Source organism: Mesocricetus auratus, unplaced genomic scaffold (genome assembly GCF_017639785.1).
Source record: "Mesocricetus auratus isolate SY011 unplaced genomic scaffold, BCM_Maur_2.0 Super-Scaffold_100007, whole genome shotgun sequence".
Taxonomy (NCBI): domain Eukaryota; kingdom Metazoa; phylum Chordata; class Mammalia; order Rodentia; family Cricetidae; genus Mesocricetus; species Mesocricetus auratus.
In genome coordinates, this window is record NW_024429191.1 from 33574472 (window position 1) to 33601450 (window position 26979).

General features: G+C 49.7%; 2 protein-coding genes across 3 annotated transcripts; both read right to left on the reverse strand.

Moving 5' to 3' along the window:
- Window positions 1-1918: 1918 nt before the first annotated feature.
- Csf2 (colony stimulating factor 2) lies at window positions 1919-5236 on the reverse strand. 2 transcript variants are annotated; one of them, XM_040748650.1, is made up of 5 exons: window positions 4862-5236; window positions 4056-4260; window positions 3911-3958; window positions 3092-3217; window positions 1919-2347 (listed from the first exon to the last, which is right to left on the reverse strand). In XM_040748650.1, exons 2-5 carry the CDS (start codon window positions 4203-4205, stop codon window positions 2240-2242), a joined length of 432 nt encoding a protein of 143 aa, XP_040604584.1. In that variant the 5' UTR covers window positions 4206-4260; window positions 4862-5236; the 3' UTR covers window positions 1919-2239. The 2 variants fall into 2 exon arrangements, with proteins under 2 accessions (XP_040604584.1, XP_021081296.1); XM_021225637.2 differs by lacking the exon at window positions 4862-5236 and having other exon boundaries at window positions 4056-4834.
- A 14303-nt stretch (window positions 5237-19539) lies between these two features.
- On the reverse strand, window positions 19540-21307 carry LOC101841531 (interleukin-3). The gene is made up of 6 exons (XM_040747947.1): window positions 21111-21307; window positions 20973-21014; window positions 20547-20553; window positions 20198-20370; window positions 20032-20073; window positions 19540-19912 (listed from the first exon to the last, which is right to left on the reverse strand). Exons 1-6 carry the CDS (start codon window positions 21297-21299, stop codon window positions 19751-19753), a joined length of 615 nt encoding a protein of 204 aa, XP_040603881.1. The 5' UTR covers window positions 21300-21307; the 3' UTR covers window positions 19540-19750.
- Window positions 21308-26979: the final 5672 nt, after the last annotated feature.

Here is a 26979-nt window from a genome sequence, read left to right on the forward strand (position 1 = left end):
CCCTAGACCAAAGACCTTGCGGGATCCTGCAGGCTATGCAGTGGAGGCAATAGATACCTCTTCTCCCTTTGGATCTAGGGCTATGTTGGGATGGTGGCTGAAGAGCCTGTCAAAGTTCCAATCTCGGTCACCAGCTCATCTGTTGACTGAGTCAGAGGTTCCGTTCTCAAAGCCTTAGTATTTCCCATTCTTATCTCCACCCTGTTTGCTGACTGCGCCAACCTCTTTCTCCCCATTCAGCTGTGGTCATAAAGGACAAAGATGTTAGATGCCTCTTACCTCACTGGTATTCTAGGGTCCACTGAAGTAGCCCTGCAAACAAGAGAAGTTGGTCATGAAGGGTAACAGGTGTGAGTGGGGATTGATGGAAAATCAAACTTATATGGTATGTCTTCTTGTCCTCAGACATTTCTTGCTGAATCTTGGCACAAAGGGTCATGTGAGTTTTCTGGAGAGCCATGGTAGCTTCAATTGGTGCACAATGGCTTTCTGACCCCCAAAGTACAAAAGTCAGGAACATACACAGGTGCATAGTCTCATAGGTGACTCACAGTAAATCTGAGCTTGGCTTGCTTGACAGTATTTCAGTAGTAGGGTACCTGTATATACACATGTGAGTCTAAGAAAATGTAGATGCTCCTTATCAGTCCTCAATGGCTTCTGAAGAAGACAGAGGGGACCTTATTGCTGGGTAAGACATGGATTTTATGCATTTTGATATCATCCCACACTCCATGGGTCCTTCTCTTTGCTGGGATTTGAGATTTCTCTAAGAATTTATATTTATAATCGAGCCGGGCGGTGGTGGCGCACGCCTTTAATCCCAGCACTCGGGAGGCAGAGGCAGGTGGATCTCTGTGAGTTTGAGGCCAGGCTGGACCGACAGCCTCCAAAACAAAACAGAGAAACCCTGCCTTGTAAAACCAAAAAAGAAAAAAAGAATTTATATTTATAATTGCAAATGGTGTTGTGGTCTTTTTGCCTGAGGCGGGTGTCTGGCTGGAACTGAGCCATCATGTTGGAGCACAGGGAGCAATAGGTGATCAGTACATCCTGGCACAGACAGGGGCCTTTAACTGCAGACAGCCAGCTTCCTCCAGCCACCTGCAGGAAGAAGGCTGGTCCCACTGCCCAACCCCCAACTTTGGGAACACACTCTTTTCCTGGTGGTCCTCAGGGTAACAAATTGGGGACAAGACCTTCAGCTTGACTGTTGAACAAAGACAGAGGATAACTACATTTCTCTCAGCCCCAAGGAAGTGTATTTTAGTAAGAAATACCAGTGAGAGTCAAAATTTAATGGGAAAACAAAAACCTGTTAAGAAAAGTGCCACCGTATAGCTATACCCCAACATACACCAAACTGACATTCTGCTGGGCTTAAGATTAAGATCACCTATTTGGGGGAAAGTTGGGGAAATATGCTGAGTTCTGACCCCTGTGGTTTAGTTTCTTTTTCTCCGAACAGTTAGTCTATTTGCTGATTTACTTTAAGAGTGAGCGAGGCCCCAAGTGTAAGGGCAGAACAGGGACACAGGGTCCATGGCCTCAAAGGGAGACAGTAGTTTTGCTGGACACCAGGGTTGACCTGTTTAGACAGTGACCACCAACCCCAGAATCCCCTTAGTTCCTAGAAAGGATGACACCCCTTCTCTGGGCCAGGTCTGTGAACTGGTTACTTCAACTTCCTGGAGAATCCTGAGTCCTTTCTCTGGTGCGGACGCTCTTGAGCACCCCGGAAGGCCCACCATGGCATCTGAGTACTGTGCCCAGGCCTATGCTGTACCCAGGCCTTGATCTCACCTCCCTCTGACCATGGCAGCACTGGCCCTCATCAATTCCCTACCTCTGCAGCCAGCCCACGTCCCCCACCGAAATCCCTCCCCTCTTAAAAATAAACCAGATAACCACACAAACAAAAGTTTTAATAATTTATTATTATAGTAAGACATCCTGAATAAATACAGTTGTGAGCTTAAATAAATAAATAAATAAATATTTAGAAATATATAAATACATAAATAAATATTACTGGTCCCTATCAGTAGAAAATAGCCCTGACTTGTCCCCACTGCAGTGTTGGAGGGAGTCAGCATTCTCAGAGAAGGTCTGTACTGCCCCCGCTGTGCTGTGACCCGCCCTTGGTCCCTTCGAGGCAGAACTCCTGAATCCCTGGCTCATTCTGTAGGAGTAAGAGCAGCAGTCTGAGAAGTTGGATCCAGAGCTGGCCTGGGCCACCTCATTTCTGGATTGGCTCCCAGCAGTCAAAGGGGATGTCAAACAGAAAGTCTTTAAGGTTGTGTATGAAATCTTCAAATGTAGTGACTTGTGTCTCACAGTCATCTTCCTGAAGGGGATTAGAAGAAAAAAAGAAAAAAGAAAAAAAGCACTTTAGTCCAGGTGAGTGGGTGACACAGGAAGCAGCTGTGTATTTCTTTGTGCCACTGAGAACTCAGAGGCCAGAAACCCATTTGAAAGCATCAAATGACACTACCGCTGCCTATGTGCTGCTCAAGGCATGCACAGATCTGCCAATGGCATCCAGGGACTGTCCTAACGGAAGACCTGCCTCTGGTCTTTAGATTAGGCTGGCAGCCTCTTTGATTCCAGGTGAGAGGCAAGCGGCCAACCTGAGGCATCTCCTCACCTCTAAAAAGGCACAGGCCTCTTCCATGAGGAAGGAAAAGGGGGTGTTTGAAGTGTCTGCCCATTCTAGGAGCTCCATCCCTGTATCCACGCAACATGGGCACCCCACAGGGAAGTCTTGCCAGGAAGTGGTGCCTAGGAGCTGGCTCTCCTCCTGGACTTGGGGCAGGCTCTGAGTTTCCTTGGGTTTGCCTGACCTCTGACCTCATGACTGATAATGACAGGCATGACAAGGGCAGGTAGCTCCTGCTGAGGGAAGCAGTGGGCTCTGCTGTTGCTCAGCTCGGCCTCTAGGGATGAATAGGAGCCATGGCCTGTTCTTGAGGGGCTCCTGTGACACATCTAATGACACAGAAACCACTTGTTGGGATACTGAACAGCCTGAGGTCACTCCTCACTAGCTCCATCCTCCTAGACTAAGACATTCCTGATGCTGTGCACTCACCGGGGTTGAGGGGCAATTCTTCTGGTAGTGGCTGGCCATCATGTTCAAGGAACCCTTGAGTATGGTGAAGTTGCCCCGTAGGCCGTTCTCGTACACCTTCAGGCGGGTCTGCACACAGGTTGGACTCTGTGAAAAGTATCCATTCATTGATAAGCAAATGCCAAGCCCTCAAAAAATACAGGCTGTTCTCTTCGCCCCTTTCTGTTCCCACTAAGCGGCACAGAAAGGGTCTAATCATAACACTATCTGACCACTGCCCTTCTCCCCGGCTGGCCCAAGCTACCCTCAACTGGCATAGTCACATTTTGTAGGTCTACAGTTCCAAGCTCCCCAATTTTGCAAGCAAAGGCTGCTTGCTACCATTCTAGGAGAGGGGGTTGGATTGGGTGGGGAAATCCCCCAAACCTCTTTGTGGCAAGCATTGTTCCAGAAACCCCTCTGTGTCCCTCTATAGTCAATATCCTCTCTCCATGGTCACAGGGCACAGTGAAGACTCCAAGGCAACAAGACCATCTCATAAAGTGACTCTTACTTTCCCATCATCCCCTGCAGATCCCTGACCTTTGAATGTTAGCTCTGCCCAAACTTATTGCTCAGTTGATAAAAGAATGCACATGACTGCCGCAGGGGCATGGCTATAGTCAATAAACGAGTGTACGTGACTGCCACAGAGGAACAGCTATGAACATCTTGACTGCCCACTCTGCCCCCTCCCCCTGGCAGTCAGCGGACAGGGAAGAGTTAAGACAACCTTGCAAGGGGTTGTTTAAAACAGCCCTGCAGGGACCCAGGAAGCTCCACCAGAGAGAAGCAGCTTACCTTGATGGAGAACTCCTTAGAGACAATTTCTACTTCTATGTCTTCATTCTGTAAAAGGAAAGCGCCATGTTACCAAGCTGACAGGCGGGACCAGACAGGGGCCAGCGGGTGGCCTGGAAACAGCCAGACTCTCTCCCTCACTCACCTCCATGACAGGGGTGTTGTTCAGGTTTCTCAGGGCTTCTTTAATGGCATCTACATGCTTCCAGGGCCTGGTGACAAGGGCGGGTGAGCGAGTGGGTGCAGAGAAGCTACAGACCACAATGCCAAGGAAAAGTAAGATCTGCAGCCACATCCTCCTCGGGACCTTAGCCTTTCTCTCTGAGTACTGGGCTCACTGCAAAAGAGCTCTTATATACACAGTTAGAGGAAATGATTAATGGTGACCACAGAACTCCAGGGGGGCGGGGGAACTACCTGAGTTGTGGAATCTCCTGGCCCTTATCAGCTACACTTGGGGCCAGTGAGCCTTCCCCCAAGTTGTCAGGCTTGGGGGTTTTCATTAATGAGCCTTTCCAAGAACTGGCAGCCCACCTGCCCGCTCCCTTGAGGGCCTCTCCTGCCCTGCCTGGGCAGCCTGACCCAGCCTGTGGCTATCCTCTCCTTCTGAGGGGCCTCCAGGCAAATTTGGACTTCCTGGCCTGGAGTGGCTGGGGCGGGGCTTGGGAGACACTGAGTGGGACTCCTGCTTCCATGCCACCTGCATTCCCTGGAGGCCTCTAGGCAAGCTGTACCTTCTCTGGTGGCTAATTCCAGCCCCAGTCCTGGCCCATTCTCTCCCCAGCCTTCTTCTAAGACATGGACCTCTCACAGGTTCATCCCATATCTAATTAGACAAAATACAGCCAAATGGCACAGTTCTATGATGTTCGCCAGACTCCCACTGAGGGCACAGCGTCATGGGCAAACTCAGCCCAGCCAAGCCTCCCTCACCACCCCCACCCCCCTGACCTTGAGAGCAGAGGGAATGGCAGCGAAGGGTGTAGAAGCTAGCCAGACTCCATCAAGTTCTCTTACGGTGCCATTCCAGCTGACTTCTGTAGTCCTGGTTCACAAACACATGTTCAATCCTAAAGGTTTGCAGCTCGGCTGGAACTCCAGATGGGGCAGGTGAGGCCCCTAAACTGACTGCTGATTCTGGCCCTCTGAGTTACGAAAGCCTCTTTGCCCTCTTCAGGTCAGCCTGCCCCTTCAAAGAGGGCATACCATGGCTATGTGTCCCACTAGGGGACACCTGGAGTCTCTGAGTCTGACTGAAACATGGTAGCTGCCGGGTACTAGGCACAGGGGCCTCTGACTTCTCTAGTAAGTTCTCCCAGGCTTAGTTTCCTGCACTCGCTCCAGCCCACCTCCCTCTCCAGACCTTTCTATGGAAGCAGGAACTGCTCTTGGAAAAGTGGCAGGTTCTTGAGAGGTTAACAAGTGTTTGCTTTTCACAATGGGCTTTGGAGAAGACAGCACGAGTTTGTGTTTGCACAAGGGATCCGGCCCATGCCTCCCATTGCAGGAAGTTTGAAGCCATGGGGTTGGATGTACATGTACTCGCAGGAAAGTGTTAAGGTAGGAGGTTTTACTTAAGGGTGCATCTAGCCTGAGCCCCACTTATTTCACTTGTTCCATGAGAGCCTTTGGGCTGTGGGCAGTGCCCCTCTGATACAACAGGAAGCCACTAGGCTAAGCAATGTGCTTTAGGGCCCAAAAAGCTCATTCAGTGGACTGTTGAAATCAGACACAAGTGAGAACTTTCAGGGGTCAGATAACAGGTGGAACTCAGGACAACACTACCAGAATCATTTAGAAAGAAAGACCAATGGCCAGAATGGCTGTGGTGAAAAACTAAAGATATGTTTCCTAGGCCAAGCATATGGCAGGATGGCAGCCAAGAGCCTTGGGGAGTAGCGGAAGTGGTCATAGAGAAAAGACTCATGCCGAGGACATGGTCTACAGGTACCAAAACTGGTGCCTATGGGGCAGAGCTCCAAGGGCGTGGGGATACGGTTTGAGGGCAGATATGCATCTTTCTCCTAGAAAGATGACATCAGGGTGAGGGCAGTGACACAGGCAGGGATTCCTAGATTGCATGCGTGGAAAGAAGCGGCGATAGTATCCCACAACTTTGCTGACTCAAGGGCCTAGATGGGGCTGCGGCAGGGTGGAGGTGGGGACCAGACGGGCGGAGTGACCCCTCTTTGGCCTCCCTGCCCACAAGGCCAGGAGAGAACCTCTGGAAGGAGTTTCCTGGGAGTGTCCCTTGACATGGGCCCTGGGGGAAGCCAGAAGTGTGTGGGTGCCCCCGGGGATCCTTATCACAAGAGGAAGTCTTCACTGGGGAAGGAAATGGGCATCCCACAGGACAGACACATGAGCATCTAAGAGGGTAGGGCCATCCTTGTGACTTACAGTCCTTAGGGAGGTCTTTGTCCTGCATGGGGTCTGCGATCCAGGAAACCACTTTCAGCTCAGTCAACAGTCAAGGATGACAGCAGAGCCACATCCTAAACTCGTTCCTATACCTGCACATGACCTGGGAAATTCTGGTCACCTGCCTGGTCCAGAAAATAGTGGACCTATTTTCTTGTCCATCAGGGCAGCTATAAAGGGACACTTCTGTATCGGCAGGAAGGCAGGAGTTCCCTGTGACTGTCCCAAGGACATCTTAGAGCGGAGAGAGAATTTTCCCAGCAGATTCTGCCATCTCTCTAGATGTTACTGTGCCCCAGGCTTGAGCTTTAGTGTCCCTACTCAGCCACCATGAATTCTGGAATATCCCAGGAAAGTACCCCTCCCTGACACGCATTGCGTCACACCCTTGATGGATGCTGTGTCTGCCTTAGGAAAGTTTGTAGGAAGACTTTCCCAGGGGAGGCAGTGTCCTGCTACCTTCCCCATCCTGGGGAAGTCCTAACCTGGCAGAAGACCCAGAATTTCTGGAATGTTCTAGGACTGCTATGCCTTGTGCTGTCCTGGCCCCTCGGGGCATCTTTTTGGGCCAATGCAGTGAAGTAGGAAAACAGCCTCCAGCCAGAGTCAAAGCTTGAGGAGTCTTGCCCTACTGATGGCCATGATATGACACAACACCCTGGATGGCTTGTGCTTCCTTGAGAAGTTGGTCTTATCCCTCCCTGCCACACCAGACACATAGAGCCACAACTCCAGGCTTTGGTGTCTCTGATCCAAGATGACCCCTCTCACATTCTCTGCCCCTCCTCCCCCGGTACATTATAAAAGACCAAGTCTCCCTCTAGTTCTGTCCCAGCTACCTGGCTATCCTCAGGCTCTGGCACTGATGAGTCCTGACAAATCTGGGAGGACCTGAGGGTCCATTCAGTCAAGCCTCCGGGAGGGTGTACAGTATGCTCTTAGCTCTCAGAGAGCTCATGTCTATGTCCCCATGGGATAGAGGACAGGGACCACCGGGCCTAAACTTGCAGGCACATGGTTGAGAGTGCCAACGAAGATAGCACAAAAATCAAACAGTCACGCAGAAAGCCATGGGATGAGAGTAAACGGGGCCGACAGTGGAGGAGACGGCTCTGAAGGTCAGGGACCAGGCCACCCAGCTGGGTTAGGGATCATTTGCTTCAGTTGGGGAAAATACAAGCTAGCAGTAAAGTTCGGGATGTCAGCCAGACTAGACTGGATGAGGCAAAGGCACACAACCCATGAAAGCACTAGGTCTGCCTCCCACAACGCCCTCCCACTGCCCGGGCCTTCTCTTTACCCAGGATTCTCCCTCCGGGGTTAGGAATGTGCCCCCCCAATCTCTGCCCCAAGCCTTATCTCCAGCTGAGAGGTCATGGGTCATCCAGAGCCCTCCTTGAAAGAATCGCTGGGAATACATGGAAGAGAGACGAGGCTAGAAGACATTACAACTCCCCAGAGTGCGGAGGGTCCTTCTTCCTGTTCTAGGTGCTGCGGGAGTCACAGACTCTTGATTGGTTCTGACACCTGCCAACTTCAGGAGCTGAGGGGCCAGGACTAAATTGCTGCTGTATATTTTCAGCAGGACAGGGTCCCGGAAGGAGCCCCTCACGGGACTATCTGGGTCTTTCAGGATCCCTTGCTCTCCTTAAGCCCCTGTCTGGTCCATCGTATCAGCTGCCTCTCAGGATTTGGAGTCCCAGAAGTCTTGGCCTTGAACTTTGGTTCACAGGATCCTTGTCTCTGGGCACCCACCCCCTCCTGACTGCTCCTCAGTGTCCTTTGACACGTCCCCTGAGTCCCTGTGATGCCTCACATGGGTAAGGCACACCTATACCACTCCAGCTGAAGGCCAACAGAGGTCATAAGAGGTAACCATAGATTGGGAGTGCCTGTTGGTGGCAGGGTGGGGTCCTTGGAGTCCTTCCATCCCTAGGACGACCAGCCTCCTAGCTACTTGTCTCTAAGCACATACCAGTTCCCATACTCCTAAACTATGTGTGACCGGGTAGGGGGTGCCAAGCGCCTTACATTGCCACCCCACCCCGGGAAGCATCAGCCTCAACTGTCACAGATGCAGAGCTGCAGGTGCAAACCTGCCTTCAGGCCTAGCCACAACCACTTTCCTTCTCTGAGCCCAACCTTCATCTTCACGGGGGATGGAGACCTCTGCAGGTCACAGTGGAGATGCCTGAAGATTGGCACCAAAGGCACTTCTTACATTTTGCCAAGAGCTCAGGGGATGAAGATTCTTCTGCTTGGGTTTTCTGTCTGGGCTAGTTGGGAGGCCTCCATTCCAGCCTCAGTTTCCCAAACCACCAAAGAGAGAAAATTATCACCAGTATCTGGACAGGTCAGTATTCTACATGAAGGTCCCTTATGGAGCAATCTAATCCCCATGCAGACCTGCCCTAGTATCCCAAGATATCCCTATGCGTGCCCTCAAGAGTCAGAGGAGCCCTGGAAAGCAGGGAACAGTGCTATGCAGGGATCTGGACAGGCTACAAAGTGGCCGAGTTACACCCATTTTCCTGTAAGGGCCAACTAGGAAATAAAACCATCTTTCCCATCCCTGCCCCTCTCCTGGCTAGGAGGAGGCAGTTCTAGGTGAGCAGAGACCCAGAGCCATGCCCTGTAGGAAAAAGAAGACTGACTGCTTGAGGAGATCAGGGATGTCAAATTTAGCAATGTTGCTTGGTCCAGGTGGCTTATCACCCCTCTGGATTCGAAGCATGTAGCCCCACCAAGGGCTAGCAGAGCTATCATTATTATTTTTTCAATATTCACTTATTTATTTGTGTGTAACACGCATGCCATGGCTTGTGTGTAGGGGTCAAAGGACAGTCCTTTCCTTCCACCATGGCTGCCCAGGATAGACCTCAGGTCATCAGGTGTGGCAGCTTTTACACACTGTTGCAAGTCCTAGAAATCAAACTTCTATGGTCATGTTTAGCCTTCTGGTGCCACCAGGCTGTCTCCTTTGGCCTGGCTCTGAGATATTTTTATTACCTCACTCACCCCAGATCATGGGGCCAGGACACAAAATACATCACAACATATGCCCATAGAAGGGAGGAAAGAAGAGAGACCTATGTCCTGCTGCCAGACATGAACCCCTAGTATTCACCCTCCTCTCCAACACGTCCCGAGCTCCCTGCTCACAGAGGCTCCCTGTGTCCACACCTGTCTGTGCTGCCGGGACTGGTCTGCAGGACAGCCCACGGCACTCCCAGCATGGCCCAGCCGGAGCATCTACTGAGGGAAGTCCCAAGAGTCGCCTATGGAGGCTCCCGTCTGAGGGGGACAATAAGATGCCGGAAGACTAGCATGCTGTGTACCCTGGAGATCGTGGAGTACCCAGGGAGGCAGAAATGTCTGCATGACCCAGGCTGGAAGTGGAAGGGAAACCTGGGATCTTCAGAGGCTGTGCGAGAAATAGAGGAAGCCGTGGCTGCCAGTGACGGTAGGGATTGCAATGAGCTAAGGAGCAGTGTCTCTTGGAGGCATGAAGGGGGAACTGAGGACACAGAGGAAATCACAGAGGCACCTAAACTCTGGGGTAAGGGGAGGCAGGGGGGTAGAAAAGGGGGACGGAAAATCATTCAACGTTATGTGGGGGTGGGTCGGTGAATGCAGGAGTACAGGCGCACACTCAGGCTGCAACTTGGAGGATGTGGTATGTCACATGGAGACCCATGCCCAGGCGGGGGAGGCCCCAGGAGGGCCCTGGGTCAGATGAAAGGCTCTTGTACCTTGGCGGACCAGCAGACACACTGTGGCTTTGGGCTTAAGAAGTCCCTGAGTCCCATTGTCTGAGCATGTGCCTCAGTCTCCCCATCCTCATAGTAGGGGTGATCCTAGCCTTCTTCAGTCCTTGTGGGACTTTTCTGCACCCCTCTTCACTCCAGGAAGACAGCATCTTTGCTCAGTACACACCCACGTCCATGAGTCCAGCCTCGAATTCTCGAAGGGGAAAGGTAGTCCTACTCACCCTGTGAGAGCTCCCTCCGTCAACCTAGATCTCCCTCTCCTCCATGTGCCTTGTCATCCCAGGAGCCCCTTCCCCTCCCTCCTGCAGGACTGGTCTCTGCTTCTCCTCCTCTGCTCTAGCTCTTTCCCGTTGGTGTGAGACTCGGTATCTTTAAGGTCCCATCCTAACCATCTGCATCTCTACATCACCGCACCCCAAGCCTTGCTCAAGTTTCCTCGTCTCCATGGTTGCCACTCTGGGCTGGCTGGACTATCCTGGGAGCAGGGAAGCATCAGTGTGGCAGAGGGACCAGCTGAGGCCAGAAGGGGTCCTGCCTCCACCTTGGTCACCCGGTACTCAGTCACACTGAATGAGTCAACTGCTTAGACTCCCTGTGGCTAAGCCATGTGCACTACTAGATGTCTATGCCCTTGCTTCTCAGGACCATCTACCTGACTCCTCCCTGTATCTTGCCCATCCTCCCATGCCTGGTGGAGTCCTGCCGCTCGGGTGAGCTCCTGGACATCCCTTCCAGTGGGAAGCACCTGAGATCAGCGTCCACCCACCGCTGCACTGGCCCCTGTCCCTGCGTTGTGCTGCTGACTAAACAGAGCCAGATGGTCCCCAAAGGTTCTAACCTGTATCTCATTAGCCCTGCCTCTGCATGGGGAAGCCTCAGCAACCGATTCAAGTGGGAATTCAAAGCCAGGAAGGAAAAACCCCTTCCTAGTCTAGGAGGGTTCGAATTGTGGGGTGAGTTTAACTAGGTTCTCTTTTTCTACCTGCCTTAGATACTTGCCTTTCTGGAAATTTCTCTTTGATTCATTTTTCTGGGTTCCCATTTTTTTTTCAGTCAGGAAAAGATGTGCTTTCCATCTTGTTCTTCCAATGAAAAGCTGTGCTTGTAAAGTTAAGATAAGAGATGGAGGTGAAACTCCTGATTGGCTGGCGTGACCTACTAGCCAAAGCAGACACCTCAGATGCAGGACAGCAACTGTTCTAGGATTTGCTGTGGACTGTTGCTGCCCTCTGCCGCCCGCCCTTTGGACTTACTGACCTAGCACAAAGGACAGGCTGGGTACGTGAAGACTGCAGGGAAGATGCAAGCCAGCCTGGCTTCCTGTCGGCTCAGGGAGTCTGCACCTCTCCTGCCAGTGGCTGGGCATGACAAAGGGCCTGTCCACCTGGGTTTTATAACAAGCCTAATCCCTTGTTTGGAGACCCAGACAGACAGAAGTCCACAGGGAAGGAACTAGCAGGTTCAATGCTATTTAGCCAGCCTCAGGGTTCGTGGACAGATGTCACACTGTCCTCACATGAAAAGGAGACTTGAGGGACTTCCAGGAGTCCTTTTTTCAAGATTTGTTCTTAATTATGTGCGCGTGGGAGGGGTGGTTAAGTGCATGTTAGTACAAGTACATACCCTTAGAGGCCAGAAGAGGGCGCTAGATCCCATGGAGAGGGCACTACAGTCAGTTGTAAGCCAGGTGTTAGGAACAAGAACGCCACAGGAACAGTCCATGCTCTTAACTACTGAGCCATCTCTCTAACCCAGAAGTCCTATATTTAAAAACATTAATCCCATTTATGAGCCCCTATACAGTCTTCTCAAAACCCCACTAGCAAATACCACCACACAAGTATTTGGGAGCATACAGTCAACCTAAGTCCAAAGCACACAGATACTCCCCAAATCCTACCAAGAACCAACCACAACTTGATTCTGGACTCCAACCCAGGGCTCTGTTTGGGCCAGGCTATGCTGGCCCCAGATAGGGTCTGAGGTTTGAGGTCAAAGATAAACTTAAGTGAGAACTGTCAGTGGTCATTCCTAACTCAAGCTGGCTATAGGCTGCAGATGGGACAACTCCAGAAGGACATCAATGTATCCACAGAGTGTCTGAGAAGGCTCCTTCCCACTCCATGCCTGCAATGGGCCTTGCCTTTCTGACCTCTCTCCTCACCCCTGCACATCCTCCTACACCAGGTCTGAGCTAGCCACTAACTTCTGCTTATTGCCACATTCTTCAGCAACACTGGGTTGGATGGCCTCAGTGCCCAACCCAGAACTGTAGACAGAAGCAGACTAGGGAGGATGGCAGACATCCCAGGTCATCTTGTGCCGTAAATGCCCTCAGCACAGTGTGGTCCCTGGGTGTTGTTAAAAAAGAAAAAAAGCCCATAGCTGTCTGTCCCTCTGATAGTCACACAGCTGGCACATTCTTGTCATTTAGGTCTCCACTTATATGTCAGCTTCCTCAGAGAGAATTTCACAAACCACACAATCTAAAGCAATCCCTCCAAGACCCCTCTATCTATTAAGTTCACCGACAGGTCCACAAGACCAGTACATGGGTGCTTAGCCAGCATGCACCATGAACCGCAAGGCCATGTGGGAACATAGCACCCTCCAGTTGGAGAAAATTTACAGCCATGGATAGGAGCATCAAGAAGCGGGTCCTTCAGTGAGACAGTTAGGCAAGAGCAGAGTGGTGGACAGCTGCCAGTGAGGGCTCTGACCGCTGGAAAAAGACAAACAGAATTCCGGAGTCTCCGGGGGAGGTGTGCTAATTAGCTTTTTGTCAACTTGACACAAATAGAGTCACCTGGGAGGAGGAAACCTCAGTTGAAGGAACGCCTCCATCAAATCCACTGTTGGTGTGGATGGGTAGGGGAGGGCCCAGCCCACTGTAGGTGGGGACATGGCCAGGGGTCCTATAAGAAGGTGGCCTGAGAAAGCTGGTGAGCTTCACTCCTTGGTCTCTGCCTCAGTTCCTGCCTCCAGGTCCCAGCCCTGCGTTCTTGTTTGGGCTTGCTGGGTGACAGACTGATTTGTAAGCCAAAAGAAACCCTTTCCTCCACGAGGTGCTTTTGGCCAGTATTTTAGCTTAGCAGAGAAATACAAAGAAACTTTGCCCAGTTTGCACGGTTGTAAATTCTATCGCTGAGACTAATGACTGTCGTGCTACAGATAAGCAACCAATCATTGTACACCAATTATTGTTTCTTTTTTAGAGTTAAAAAAATTAACATGCAAGGTAATGGATTTTTTATGCAATTTCAAACATACTTTCTTTGAGAGCCCATCCCCACCCTCGGCCTCCCCGACTCCCCCCTGTCGGTCCCTCTTCCTCCCTCCTGAAGCCCGGATTCTGCTTTGATAGCTGTTCTATTACCCACTGTCCCCTCTCAGCTCTTTTAAGACCTGTTTCCCCTCTTATGGGCCCTTTTTTGGTTTCATGAACCATAACCACACCCACATATAGACACATACATAAAAATTAAAATACAGGACCCTCTTTAGAGAGAAAATATGTGCTATTAGTCTTTCTAAGTCTGTGTTACTTCTCCTAACACAGTAGTTTCCGGTTCTATGCTTCCCCACACACTGAAAACCCCATAATTTCATTTTTCTTTATGGCTGCATAAAGTTCCACTGTGTAACCCACATTTCCCTTGTCTATGCCTCTGCAGATGGACGTCTAGGCGGGCTCCATTTCCTGGCTAATATGAATAGTATGGATGTGCAAGTATCTCCACGATAGGACTCTGAGTTTTTAGATACAGAAGTAGTCATATGGTAGTTCTGCCTGGTTTTTTGTTTTGTTCTTGAGAAGCATCCATATTGATTTCCATAGTTTCTGTATCAGTTTATATTCCCAATGAGTAAGGGTTTCTCTTTCTCCATATACTAACTACCAGTGTGTGTGTGTGTGTGTGTGTGTGTGTGTGTGTGTGTGTGTGTACACTCTTCTGACTGAAGTGAAATGGAATCTCAAAGTAGTTTTGGGTAGCCTGATGTCTGAGAATGTTGAACACTTTTTCAAATATTTGTTGACCATTTGTTTCTTCTCTTGAGCACTGTCTATTTAACTCAGCATCCCATTTATTCTTGGAAGATGTGGAGGCTTGTTGTTTAATTTTTCAGCTCTTTGTATATGATAGAAATCAACCCTCTGTTAGACATATAGCTAGTCAAAGTTTTCTATTATTCTGTAGTCTGTCTCTTCACTTCGTTGATAGTTTCTTTGGCTATGCAGAAATTTAATTTCATGGGTGCTACTTGTCAGTTCTTGGGGTGATTTCCTATGCTGCTGGAGTCCTCCTAGGGGCCCTTGCTCATGCCTATGTTCTGAGTGTTTTCCCTCCAGCAGCTTTAGCACTTTATATTCGGGTCTTAGGTTAGTTTTTAATTGATTTTTGTGCACTGTGGGAGACATAGGTCTGCTTTCACTATTCTGTATGTAGACAGCCAATTTTCTGAGCACTGTTTTGAAGAAGCTGCCTTTTTTTCAGTGTGTTTTTAATACCTTCGTCAAAAATTAGGGTTCTATAGCTGTGCAGGTTGTTAGGGACTCTATTCTGTTCCATTGGTGTACCTGTCTGTTTTGGACTGTATTTATCACTATGGCTTGTAGTATAATTTGAAGTTAGCTATTAAATAATTCTAGCATTATTCTTTCTGTCTACATTCCTCTAAGCTATTTGGGGTGTAAGAATTTTAGACTTTTTTTCTGGTTCTGTGAAGAATGTCACTGGAATTTTGATGGAAATGACATTGAAACCATAGACTATTTTTTGGTAATTTTAGCAATTCTCACAATATTTATTCTGCCAATGATTTCTGTTTTCAGTGTCTTAAAGTTTTTATTGTGGAATTCTGTCATCTCATTGGCTAGGTTTAATATCTTTTTGTCTAGGTATTTTAAATTTTGGAGCTATTGTGAATGGTTTTTCTCAGAAAATTTGTTATTAGTATATAGAAAAGCTACTGATTTCTGCGTGTAGGTTTTGTGTTATGAAACTTTGCTGTGAATATTCCTCAAATGTAAGGATTTTCTGTTAGAAACTCTAAGGCCTTTGAAGCATATTCATGCCATCTGCAGATAAGAATAATTTGACTTCTTTATTTTCTGTTTGTATTTGTTTTTATTCCTTTCCCTTGCCTATTGCTCTGGCTAATACTTGAAACCCTATACTGAATAAAAGTGGAGAAAGTAGACACCTTTATCTTGTTCTCGATTTTGAAGAAATGCTCTCAGTTTTTGCCTGCTTAGTTTATTGTTGACTATAGGTTTGCCACATGTAATGCTTATGATGTTGAGGTATGCTCCTTCTAAATTACTTTAGGACTTCTATTATGAAGGCATGTTGAACTTTGTCAAATGCCTTTGCTGTACCTACAGAGATGACAGCATGATTTCTGTCCTTGTCTATTCGCGTGGTGTACTGTACTTATTGATTTGTGTATGTTAACCCAAACTTACAGTGCAAGTGTGGAGGTCAGAGAACAACTCGTAGGAGTTGGTTCTCTCCTGTCACCTTGTGGGGGGGGGTTCCGGGGATCAAACCTGGGTTGTAAGACCCACACATAAGGGTTCCGGGGATCGAACCTGGGTTGTAAGACCTGCACATAAGTACCTCTGCTCACTGAACCACCTCATCACCCCCTTCCACTGTCGTTTTAAACTTGATTTACCACTTATTTCACTCCTAAAATTTTCTGTTTGGTTCTTTTTCAGTGTTTCAGTTTCCTTGCTGGATTCTTTTTCTCCATGGTTTTGAATTTCTCCTCCAAGTTACTGATCACTTTTTGTTTTTGTTTCAGTCCTGAATTGATCTCTGTACTGCTTTGGGCAGTGGGAGCTTGTTGGGGGTTGGGGGTGTTAGGCTGGTGGTCTTCTAAAATTTCAGCTATTTCATTATCTAAAGACAGAGGAGTTGTGAGCTAACAATGGTACTGTCACGGGTTCTAGTCTCATGGTTTTTGTGCTTCTTTGTTGTGTTTTATAGATTTTATTTTCCCTTACTCCTCTTGCTTGCTTGTTTTCCATGCGAGTCTTCCTGGTGAGCCGGCTACACATGCTGTTATTAAGGCAGGAGGCAACATCAGCGACACACATGAGTTAACAGCTGTCCTGGTGTTGGCCTGCAGAAGATTTTTGTGCACTTTGTGGGTGTTCCTGATGAGGTTTTGATACATTACTAGGCACTGGCTGTGGAAAGTGTGCTGTATCACATGTAACTGGTGAAATGGAGGAAGAGAGAGAGAAAGGAGGCAACAGGTAGTAAGGTAGGAACGAGAAGGAAAGCCTCAGGCCTGAGTCATGAGGAATAAAGAAACCACTGCAGAAAAAGGGCTGCAGGTGTATTGGTCCCCACAAATAGGGAGGTGGTATGCTAGTCTCAGTAATTCAAACGAGTTAAGTCAGTGTGTCCTTCCAAATGAGAAAGAGCTCAGCCGCTAAAGTCCACTCGCTGCCAGCATTCCCTGCTCTGTGGTCTGCTGCTTGCATGCTACAACCTTGCCTCTGGTGTTCTAAGGATTGGGCTTTGGGTGGCAGGCTCTGGAGTGTGTGAGGCCCGCACACATGAGCTTCCTTTGTGTGCCATTGAGGCACTGCACCAGGTCTCACAGTGCAGTGCAGCTCACCAGGCACTGTACCAGGTCCCATGGTGCTCTCACAGTGCAGTGCAGTGGAGCTCACCAGGCACTGCACCAGGTCCCACAGTGCTCTCACAGTGCAGTGCAGTGCAGCTCACCAGGCACTGTACCAGGTCCCACGGTGCTCTCACAGTGCAGTGCAGTGCAGCTCACCAGGCACTGTACCAGGTCCCACAGTGCTCTCACAGTGCAGTGCAGTGCAGCTCACCAGGCACTGCACCAGGTCCCACGGTGCTCTCACAGTGCAGTGCAGTGCAGCTCACCAGGCACTGCACCAGGTCCCACAGTGCTGTCACCGTGCAGTGCAGTGCAGCTCACCAGGCACTGTACCAGGTCCCACAGTGCTCTCACAGTGCAGTGCAGTGCAGCTCACCAGGCACTGTACCAGGTCCCACAGTGCTCTCACAGTGCAGTGCAGCTCACCAGGCACTGTACCAGGTCCCACAGTGCTCTCACAGTGCAGTGCAGTGCAGCTCACCAGGCAGAGGTGGGGGAGGGTACTGTCTTCTCTGGTGACTATCTCCTAGTCTCAGCCTCTGGTCTCTGAGTTTCAGCCACAATCTGTGCATGCCTTATCCAGCCTCTGGTTGTGTTTCCAGAGTCTGGACCCTCCCTATAGCTCTTGAGGTTTCCACCTAGCCTCTGTTTGCAGCTGGCCTGCTGGAACTGAGCTGTGGCTGCTACCAGCGACTTGGCTCCTTCTTTTCGGAGAAACTCCTATCTCGACTTCTTTCTGCATTCTTTGGCTCCTTTTCATATATGAATAGATCTATTGTGGTTTTTATCTAGTGTTCATCTATGCACACACATGCTGCTTCTAATCTACCACCTTACCCAGGAAGTTCTGGAATTTCTTTTTAAACATTTAACAATTGGCTCTGTGAGCCAGTATGAGCTGGTCCCAGCTCACCACTGACTCTGGCCCTCTGTGGGCTAGTTATGGGAGGAGCATGGCTGGACAAGGCAGCAGGTAGAGGACCACAGACTAAAGTGGAACTGATGACATGCTGTGACTCATCACAGGGACAAGGAATGGAGACAAACGCCATCTCAGATAGGATGAAAATAGGACCAGAAACCCCCGCCCCCTCCCCCCAAGTAATCTGTGAGCGATGGAAAGTGGGTAGAAATGGACATTCGGGAGAACTGGGGAATCCAGTCTAGATTCCAAGTTAACTGGATTTGTCAGACCCCATCTTTCCCACAGAGCCTCAAGATGCGCCCTAAGACTGGGGCACATCTCCCTCTAGTGGTCATTTCAAGAATTACAGTAATGCCTCATTTCTCTGCCCTCTGAGCACTCCAAGGGCTTCCGGGTGAGTCAGGCTGGGAGGTGCGGGGAATAGGAGAGATTCGTTTCTTTGGGAATTTAAAAGTGTACTGGGAGGAGGGGTGTAGATTAATACATTTCTGAGCTAGTAGCAGATAAATTGTTCACATCCTCCTATGTCTTCCAGCAACTGAGTTGTTACCTCCCTTGGAACTTAAAGAGATAAAGATAGAAAAGGTCTGATGTCAGTGCCTAAAACTGTCTTTTAAGGAACTCTTAAGGAACCAGGGAGTTTACTACTTCCCAGCAAGGTGACAGAGGAAGATGGGTTATCTAGCCTCTTGTGGTGGTGTGTGTGTGTGTGTGTGTGTGTGTGTGTGTGTGTGTGTGTGTGTGTTCCATCCCCCATGCCAGGCAGGGTTCAGGGAACCAGGCAGGGAGGCACACAGGCAGCAGACTGAACCCCACTTCAGTGCCGTCTAGGTCTCCGCCATCCAGGCTGGTTTCTGCAACCAAGTATCATATGACTGTCCTTCTTGTGGGTCCCTGTCTGCCCTTCTTCCCATTCAAACAAGAGCCCTTCACGAGTCAGCTTGGACGATCCAGGGTAGTGGTGATGATCCTACAGTGGGACCGAGCTGCAGGTGGGTGAGGGGTTTGTGTTGTGTGTGTGAGGGGGGAGTCACGTTTGCTGGAACTCTCAAGAGGTTGTTAAACATGAAACACGAGAGGTGAAGGAGGGTCCCACCTGACGGCCTTAGAATGCAGACTGCGAACAAGCCCACGAGGGCCTCAAAGATTTGGGGTTAATGATCAAAAACGCACTTTTAAAGCTCAACCTAGCTCAATAGACCAGGGCCAGTCTGGAGTTAGGCACAGAAGGAGGGAGACTAAATCATCCAAGAGAAGCTGGAAGCCCAGGGAGGCATGGAAACTTCTGGAAGGAGAGGGATTTCTGGGTCTGCGTAGCCGGCATCCTCAGAGGGCACTGCCATGTGGAAATTCAGACTGGAACTAGGTTTCCACTATGGGAGCAGTTGCGGGTACTGCTGCAGTTTTAATCATGACCACTAGGGGGCATTCCATGTGATTTCAATCCTCACCATAATGATCTAGAGTTCTGGAGTGGGGCACTATGTAAATGCTACGTTTACTCGGCCATTGCTTTGCCACACTGGACTTCAGTATTCCCATAAAAGAGAGATTTCACACTCTAGGACGAGAATTACTAAATAGTATAGGTGACATGCCCAGATCAAGATCTGGTACACGTTGCATGCTGTGTGGCTGCTTGTGATGCTGGAATTGAGGTCCCTCCTCTGTGCTGGGAATGGCAGGAGGATGATGGGATGGACAGCCTCTACCTCACCCAAAGATCATGACCCACAAGACTGCCACAGAGATGAAGCCAAACTAAGACACTTGACAAAACAAAACCCATTTGTTCAAAATTATTTATTTCCACGAATGTTTAAAAACCTGTTTAAAACACGAGGAACAAATGAACATGCCTCAATCTCCCTTGGAATTTTTTTCTTTCAAAACATGGAGGAACAACTCCTCAGCTAAAACAGATATATTTCACATTGCAGAAGGTAATAAATAAATAAATACATAAATACATAAATAAATAGCCTTGGTGGAATAAAATGGGAACACATATCTGTTGCCATGGGGGAATGTGAAATCCTCTTCCTGGGCATGGAGCATGAGGGGCATTCAGATTCCAGTCACTCAGCTGTTTTCACACTCCATGGCCACGGGGCGGGAAGTGACGGAGTCAGAGGATGAGTGAGGTGGTCTGGGTTCTGGCAGCAGGTTGCTCAGTTGACTCACATAGAATCTCAGTTTCCTCTGAAAATCTTCCAAATCCTTTTCTAGGTAGATGCCTGTCATCTGTGAAGAACCAGAGAAGATGGCGTTAGAGATAACGGCTGCTGAGGGCCATGGCAAGCTGTAAGCCTGGTTTGGGGAAAGGCACCACCTGCAGGACATGGGGAGGGGGGACAGCTTACCCTGGAAGTGCTCACAGCGGGGGGCAGGCAATCGGCAAGTTTCTGTGAGGAGACACCAAGGCACGGTCAGATCCCTGGGAAAAGGAACAGGCCCTGCTTCCCTCCCCACTAAATGTTGGGGGCAGTGAAGGCAGGGATCCCCTAAGCCCTCAGCAGTTTCACACACCTCAAGATTGGACTTGATGTCTCCCACTTCCAATTTCTCCTCTTCCAATTTCCTTCTCATTTTCAGGAATTCACACAGGTTTACCCTCTGCAAGGTGATATTCTGAGAAGGCAAAGAATCCTCTGTGTAAGCTCTGGGGAGGTGAGAGCTAGGGGGAGCTGGAGGCGTGATCGCTGGGGAGATGAGAGCTGGGAGTGGGTGAGAGCTGGGAGGTAAGAATGGGCGGGGCGAATGAGAGCTGGGGAGTATAAGGGCTGAGGAGGTGACAGCTGAGGGGGGTAAGATCTGGGGAGGTGAGTCTTCTGTTAGAGGCTTCTTTGGACAGCCTCATTCCTGGTCTCTTCTTTACCCTGGGCCTAAAAGCAAGTACATGTCCCAGGCAAAGGCCACCTCTCCCAAGCACCAAGCCCTAAGCCCTGGCTGTTGGGGGCTGTGTGAAGGTCTGGGCAGACCTATCCACACTTGGAGGAAACACACCTCTCCAGACAGCTCTGAAAAGGGCAGATAGCTGACCAGGGGAAATACGTATGCCCAAGTTGCCAGATACCAAGGTTAAAGCTTCAACCCAAATAAATCTTTCTAGACACCTGAAAGAAGATCCTTATGGACCCCAGCATGCCCCCAGGGAGGGGACAAGTAGATATCTAGCAAGCCTGGAAAGGACTTCATGTTAGATTCAAGCAAACGAGGCAAGGTGGAATGGTATGACTGAAGTCACCCAGGTAGGAGATAGATGGGACCCAAGTATTCCCCCAAAGCAGGGACAAGCTCTTACCCTCAGTATTGCTCTGGCATCAAGGTCAGTGAAGTTGATTTCCTGTGGGGACACAGGGAGAAAGAACCATGAAGCTTGTTGGCTTGAGGTGCCTGTTGGAGCCAGCCTGCACCAGGCCAACCTCAGCAATCTACTCACCGGGAGCTTCTTCACAATCTCCATGGCCATGAGGCTGCAATTCAAGGAGTAGGCTTCATCTGAGGTCGAACGGCTGGTATCTGAGGACATCACTGGAGACATCACTGGACTCTGGCGTCCCTGGTGGAACAGCATCAGATGCAGGAGCAGCACAGAGAGGACGCTTGTGGTAGAGCTAGCAAGAGCCATCGTGTCTCGTTCTGGTCTTTCGAGGGTTCTGATGAAGCCATGGTGGCCTCCGCCTTATATGTGCTTAAACTCGTAGGGGCGGGTAGGGCAGGCAGGGTGGGGGGGGAGGAGGTATATCGGAAGGAGCTTTATCTGACATGGAACCTCCATAGCAAACCACAGACTTATTCATCACTTTCTAGTACTCGACATCATCGACATGGGAAGCAAGACTGCTTGTTCAAAGGCCATCTTCTTCCTTTGTCATAGAGAACGGACAGAGTGGGAAAGAGTGGCGGGAGCAGCCTGGCCCAGAGCCAGCTCAGGCTTCTGTGCAGTGGGACCTCATCCTACCATCCCCTGTACAAACCGGGTCCTCACTGTACACCCCACCTGGTGGAGGTGACCACCAGAGTCACGGTAGCAGACTCGAGATTGGTGGGCCTTCTGACACGCAGTCAGGCATCTGTGTGTGGGCTAGTCCTCTGGCAGGTGGCAGCCAGAGCTAGGTATGCCTTTTGGCAGCTTTCCCCTTGACCCTTATTCCTGGCAGGTGGTAGATGGAGTTCAGCCCACTCTTTCATTGACCTAATGCCAGTACAGTGCAATAGGACAATGTGCCTCTGAACCCACATCTAGAGGACAAAAACCTTTGATAGAGATATGGCTGCAAGTTCTGGGCCACCCTTCTGATACCACAGATAATTAGGCTTGGGGACTTCAGGACAAAGGTGGCCCTTGAGAACAGTGTCACTGGGAGTTGGAGGAAGCATTGTACTGGAAGGGTTGGCAGGTAGTATTGACAAGTCTGGGTGGGGAGGGCAAGTGGATGGAGAAGGGCAACTCCCTGAAGGAACGCTATGTGGGGAGGTTTACATCCCAGTCTGCCCTGGCGCGTGGATGCAGGGGTTGCTGGCCTGCAGAGGCGGGAACGGAGCAGGGACAGTTATGGGGGAGTCCACAAAGGACCTGAGAAACCACATCTAGAGAGAAAGTGGGAAAGCCAGGAAGGTAGAGAGTCAGGGGACAGTCCCTGAAGGATGAGGTGGTTCCCTTGCCCATGGGGGGCAGTTGGAGTTGTGTTAAATGTGTGTGTGATGGGGCTAGGAAAATGTTCCTTCACAATGACTGGGTTGGGCTGCAGGGAAGCAGGTAGAGAAAGCAGGGCTTGGGTTGGGATGTGGTATGTGATGGGGAGATGAAGACTAGCGCATTGTGCTGAGGCAGGGGAAACCGAGTGCTTCTGCCCTCAGAGCAGGAGCAAATATGGTAAAAGATAAGGGTGTAGCGGTAAAGGAGGTAAAGACTTTGAAGGGAAGAGTGTTTACGGGCTGTGTACTCCCAGCCCAGCCGTGTAGACCTTGGGCTAGGAGACTTGACTCCTGATTGCAGATCAGAGCATGCTCTGTAACTAAGGGGAATCTCACTAGGCAGCATGCAGGGACCAGTCTGGGTGCCCAGGAGGCATCATCACCCAATGAAATAATTTGTGTTAATCGATTGCTGTGTACAGGCACCATAAATAAAACAGACCCCAGCCTCAAGAGACCACTGTTCTCTCTCAGTGGTCCTCAGGCCTGCAATGTCAGCACTGCACACTCAGCTTTCAGAACCAAAGATTTTCTCTTTGATAAGACCCTCACTGATTTAAATCTACCAGTGGCTTTAGCTCAGGCAAGGGCCCCAGGGACTGGGGCTTGTTTCCTGCGCTCTCTGCTACCGTTTGCTGTTGCTTTTGGTATAAGCATGTTGGAGACCAGACAGCGTACAGTGTGACTCCTCACTGAGGAAAGTCTCTATTTTTATGTAAGTAAGATGTTTTGAGAAAATTCAAAACAACAATTTGTTTTATTTTGTTTTCCCCAAGACAGGATTTCTTTATGTAGCCCTGGCTGTCCTGGAACTCACTCTGTAGACCAAGCTGGCCTTGACCTCACAAAGAATAGCCTGCCTCACCTGCTGACTGCGGCATTAAAGGTGTGTGCCACCACCATGCCTGGCTCCAAAAGGATGAGTTTTAATGCTGTGGTGACAAAACATTCTTTTTGTTTGTTTGTTTGTTTGTTTGTTTGATGAGACAGGGTTTCTCTGTATTGTTTTGGAGGCTGGCGGTCCAGCCCGGCCTCGAACTCACAGAGATCCGCCTGCCTCTGCCTCCCAAGTGCTGGGATTAAAGGTGTGTGCCACCACCACCCGGCGACAAAACATTCTTATATATGTTCTTTGCCTCCTTAAAACTCCCGGTTTTGTGTCGCAGCGATGAAGCAGCTGCCAGCATCACTATTGGAAGTGTAGCGATGACAGAAGTAGAGTACGAGCAAGGTTTGTGATCCAAGTTTGTGAAAACCCCATGATGAAACCTCCCATTCTGTGCACTGAATATGCACTAGTGTTTAGAAAAAATGTCAGGGGCCTGGAGGATGGCTGGCAGGTAAGAGAGCTTGGACCGCCATCACCCACGTAAAAAAGTCAGGCATAGCCATGTGTGCCTGCAATCTGAGCACTGTAAGCCAGAGACAGGAGGATTCCAGGGCTTGCTGACTGCCAGCCTAGCCCCAGGTATAGTGGGAGAAACTCTCTTAGGGTAGAGAGTGATGGAGCAGGGCACCAGAGATCCTCCACTGGCCCCACGTGTGTGCAGTGGCGCATGTACCCCCTACACACACACGTACACAGTTTCACAGGCACACATATGTATTCACACAGGTGCACATATATGCATGTACACACATATGCATATATACCACACATGTGTACATGCATGCCACACACGGACACACATGCATGATATATATACATGCATACATGTATATATCTATCTATATATATATACATGCATACATGTACATATCTTATACCACACACACAAGTAATCTCTTTTTAAAAGTAAAAAGGGAAAGGAAGGAACATTGGCATTGGTAGGGTTTTTCTTGTTGGAAACATGATACTAGGCTGTATATCGCAGCATACCTGTAGTCCCAGCTGCTCAGAGGCAGAGGCAAGAGGATCATCTGAACATTGGAGTTTGAAGCCATTGAGGCAATGTGACAAGAAGCTATCTCAAATACTAACAGCAACACTTTTAACCAATAAAAATACTTATAAAGTTTATTAAAAGGGAATGGTGGTTTGTGCTAGTGGCATTGACATGTTGTTTGCCATCAAGACGCAACAAAATGTCCCAGGAAGCTTTGTCTAGTTTGAGATGGCTGAAACATTGGGAAGCAGCCCAAGAAGGGAGTGGGGGATCCTCCGAACCTGAAGGGTGGAGAGGCTGCACTTGGTTCTAATGGGGATGGAGAGATCTAGATGGTGCTTGGGGCTGTCACAGCTAAGTCTATTGAGTGGCACTTAGGAAGTTCGAGTAGCCAAGTCCTTGTGATTAATTCCTTCAATCTTCCCAATAGGCCTATCAAGCAGTGCTATCATTACCTCCATTTTACAGATGAGGAAACTGAGGTTTAGAGAGACTGGGCTCAAGATGGAATGTGAATAGATCAGTCTGACCCCAGAGACTAAGTGTCCCCTCCATAGCACAGAAAGGGACTGGCATAGGAGATGATGCGGCATGGCTGGAGGGGCCAGCAGGATGAAGAGAACGTGACTTATTGGGATTATAATGAGAAGGTCTTGAAGTTTCTGGAAGCAGCTGCAGTGTGGTGCTGGGCAGAGGACTGAGCAAGGGTGGGGAAGACAGCAGAAGGTTCTTCAGATTTGTCCCTTTGAAAATTTGTTCTCACTTTTTAAATTTGCGCTGTGTGTATGGCGCTTTGCCTGCAAGTATGTATGCATGCCACGTGCCTGCCCAGTACCTGCAGAAGCCAGAAGAGGGTGTTGGTGCCCCTGGAACTGGAATTACAGATAGCTGTAAAACGCCATTTGGTTGTGGAAAACTGAACCCAGGTCCTCTGCAAGAACAGGTGCTCCTAACCGTGGAGCCATCTCTGTAGCCCTCGAGTTGATGTTTGGAAGAGGAAAAGCATGGGGACAGGTAGCAGAGCCAGAGAATCAGAGGAGGACCTTTCCAGACAGAGACACACCGGGTGGCGGTGGACAGGACATGCCTAATGGGACTTACACAGGGAGGGTCCCCTTACTAGAGGTCATACCACCCCCTAGACAGAGACCTTAGGACAAAGCTGCCTGTGAGAGTCCCATCAGTCTGGTGGGGTAGGTCCGATGTGTTGGGGTCACAGATTTGGTGTGAAGAGCGGGAACGTGGCCTCTGTGTGAGATAGGTCAGACCCTGACAAAGATGGGGTCAGAAGTGGGAGGGACAGTAGGGTTGAGTTGCTTGAGTTTATTTTCTGGGGTGACTTTGAGGAGTTTTGCCTAGTGTCAGGAGTTAGTTGGGAAGATCCAGGCCTCTGATGGTCAGAGGAATGGAATACCCCTGAGGCAGGGCACTGGGCCCAAGAGAGCAGGCCCAGTGCTTGAAGGGAGTAAAAGTATGCTCGAAGGAGGCAGATGTGGGTCAGACAACTCCCTGTAGACCCTTTATGTGCAACCTGATACCTGCTGCTGCCCAAGGAACCAGAGCCAACGTAAAAAAAAATTCCATTCCTATAAAGCTAATGTGATTAGCAAGGGACCACCCAGCTACCCCACTGCAGGGACCTGTCACCTCTGTGATGTCATTTTAGCAGGAAGATGAACCTGTGCCTCCCTGATATCTCCTTTGAGTCTCAATCTACAGGAACAGCTTTGGTAAAATCACAGAAACCCACTTCCTCCCTTCCCCAGGGGCCCTCGTAGTGTCTAACCCCCTGGAACATAGTGATTCTACCCCTGACACTTGCATCAGCCCAGCCCAGGGAAGCCTCTTCCACAGGCAGGCTGATGACTATCTCCAAGGTTGTAGCTTCACGTGCTTTTGCCTAACGTTGCCTGACAGATACCTTGGCTAGGCTAAGGCCAGAAATGTGGCCCAGAGGCCCTGGAGGCTTTGTGGTCTCTAGAAAACTCATCTGAAAGATCTGTTCTGGCCTTGCTGGGTCCATTGTGTGACATAGGATCAGGATTCTCACCCTGGGGCCCATTGTGACTAGAGAGTCACACCTGTTTCTTGTCATCACCCGCCCCCATAGCCCAGCGGAATTTTCTGAGGTATCCACCGTTGGCAGGGACTCAGGCCTCAGTCACTATGACAAGCTCCCCTGCCACTCTCTCCATGGCATCACATGACAGATATTGTCTGCCATGACCTCAGTTATGCTTCCGCTGGCAGCCCTGACCACATAGCCTGGTTTTGTCTCTACAGCAGGCAGCTTGGGGCCCCTGGATGTCTCAGGGACATCATCGGGTATCTTGTGCCCGCTTGAGGGAGAGGCTCAGAAAAAGGCTCATTGAGTGGTCCAGACAGGAAGGCCTGGAATGCTCTCCCATGAGACTCTGCAACCCTTCCCCAAGGACTTCAATCTTCTTCCCTCAACTTTCATCCCATACTACAGAAACGCAGACTTCTCGGGCCCTCTCTGATCCTCGTGCTTGTCTGCTGGTCCATTCTGATGGCAAAGATAGGTTCAGAATCTCTATTTGGAATAATGCACTTGGACAGCTTGACATATACCCAGGCCAGGGCACAGCTGGATTCTTACACTTGCCCTATAGAAAACGGAATCCAAGAGCAAATGCTCGAGCAGGAGAGGTCAGAATTCCAACACTGGAGCTCAATAGCTTCCGGCTGGCCACTGTCATTGAG

Coding starts and splice junctions, on each gene's coding strand:
- Csf2 (XM_040748650.1), bottom strand. CDS start 4,205: ATGTGGCTGCAGATCTTACTTTTCCTTGGCATTGTGGTCTGTAGCTTC. Junction 3,959..4,055: donor ACAACACCCCTGTCATGGAG/GTGAGTGAGGGA, acceptor TTCCTTTTACAG/AATGAAGACATAGAAGTAGA. Junction 2,348..3,091: donor AGAATTGCCCCTCAACCCCG/GTGAGTGCACAG, acceptor AATCCCCTTCAG/GAAGATGACTGTGAGACACA.
- LOC101841531 (XM_040747947.1), bottom strand. CDS start 21,299: ATGGCTCTTGCTAGCTCTACCACAAGCGTCCTCTCTGTGCTGCTCCTG. Junction 20,074..20,197: donor ACATCAAGTCCAATCTTGAG/GTGTGTGAAACT, acceptor GTCTCCTCACAG/AAACTTGCCGATTGCCTGCC. Junction 19,913..20,031: donor CCGCTGTGAGCACTTCCAGG/GTAAGCTGTCCC, acceptor GGTTCTTCACAG/ATGACAGGCATCTACCTAGA.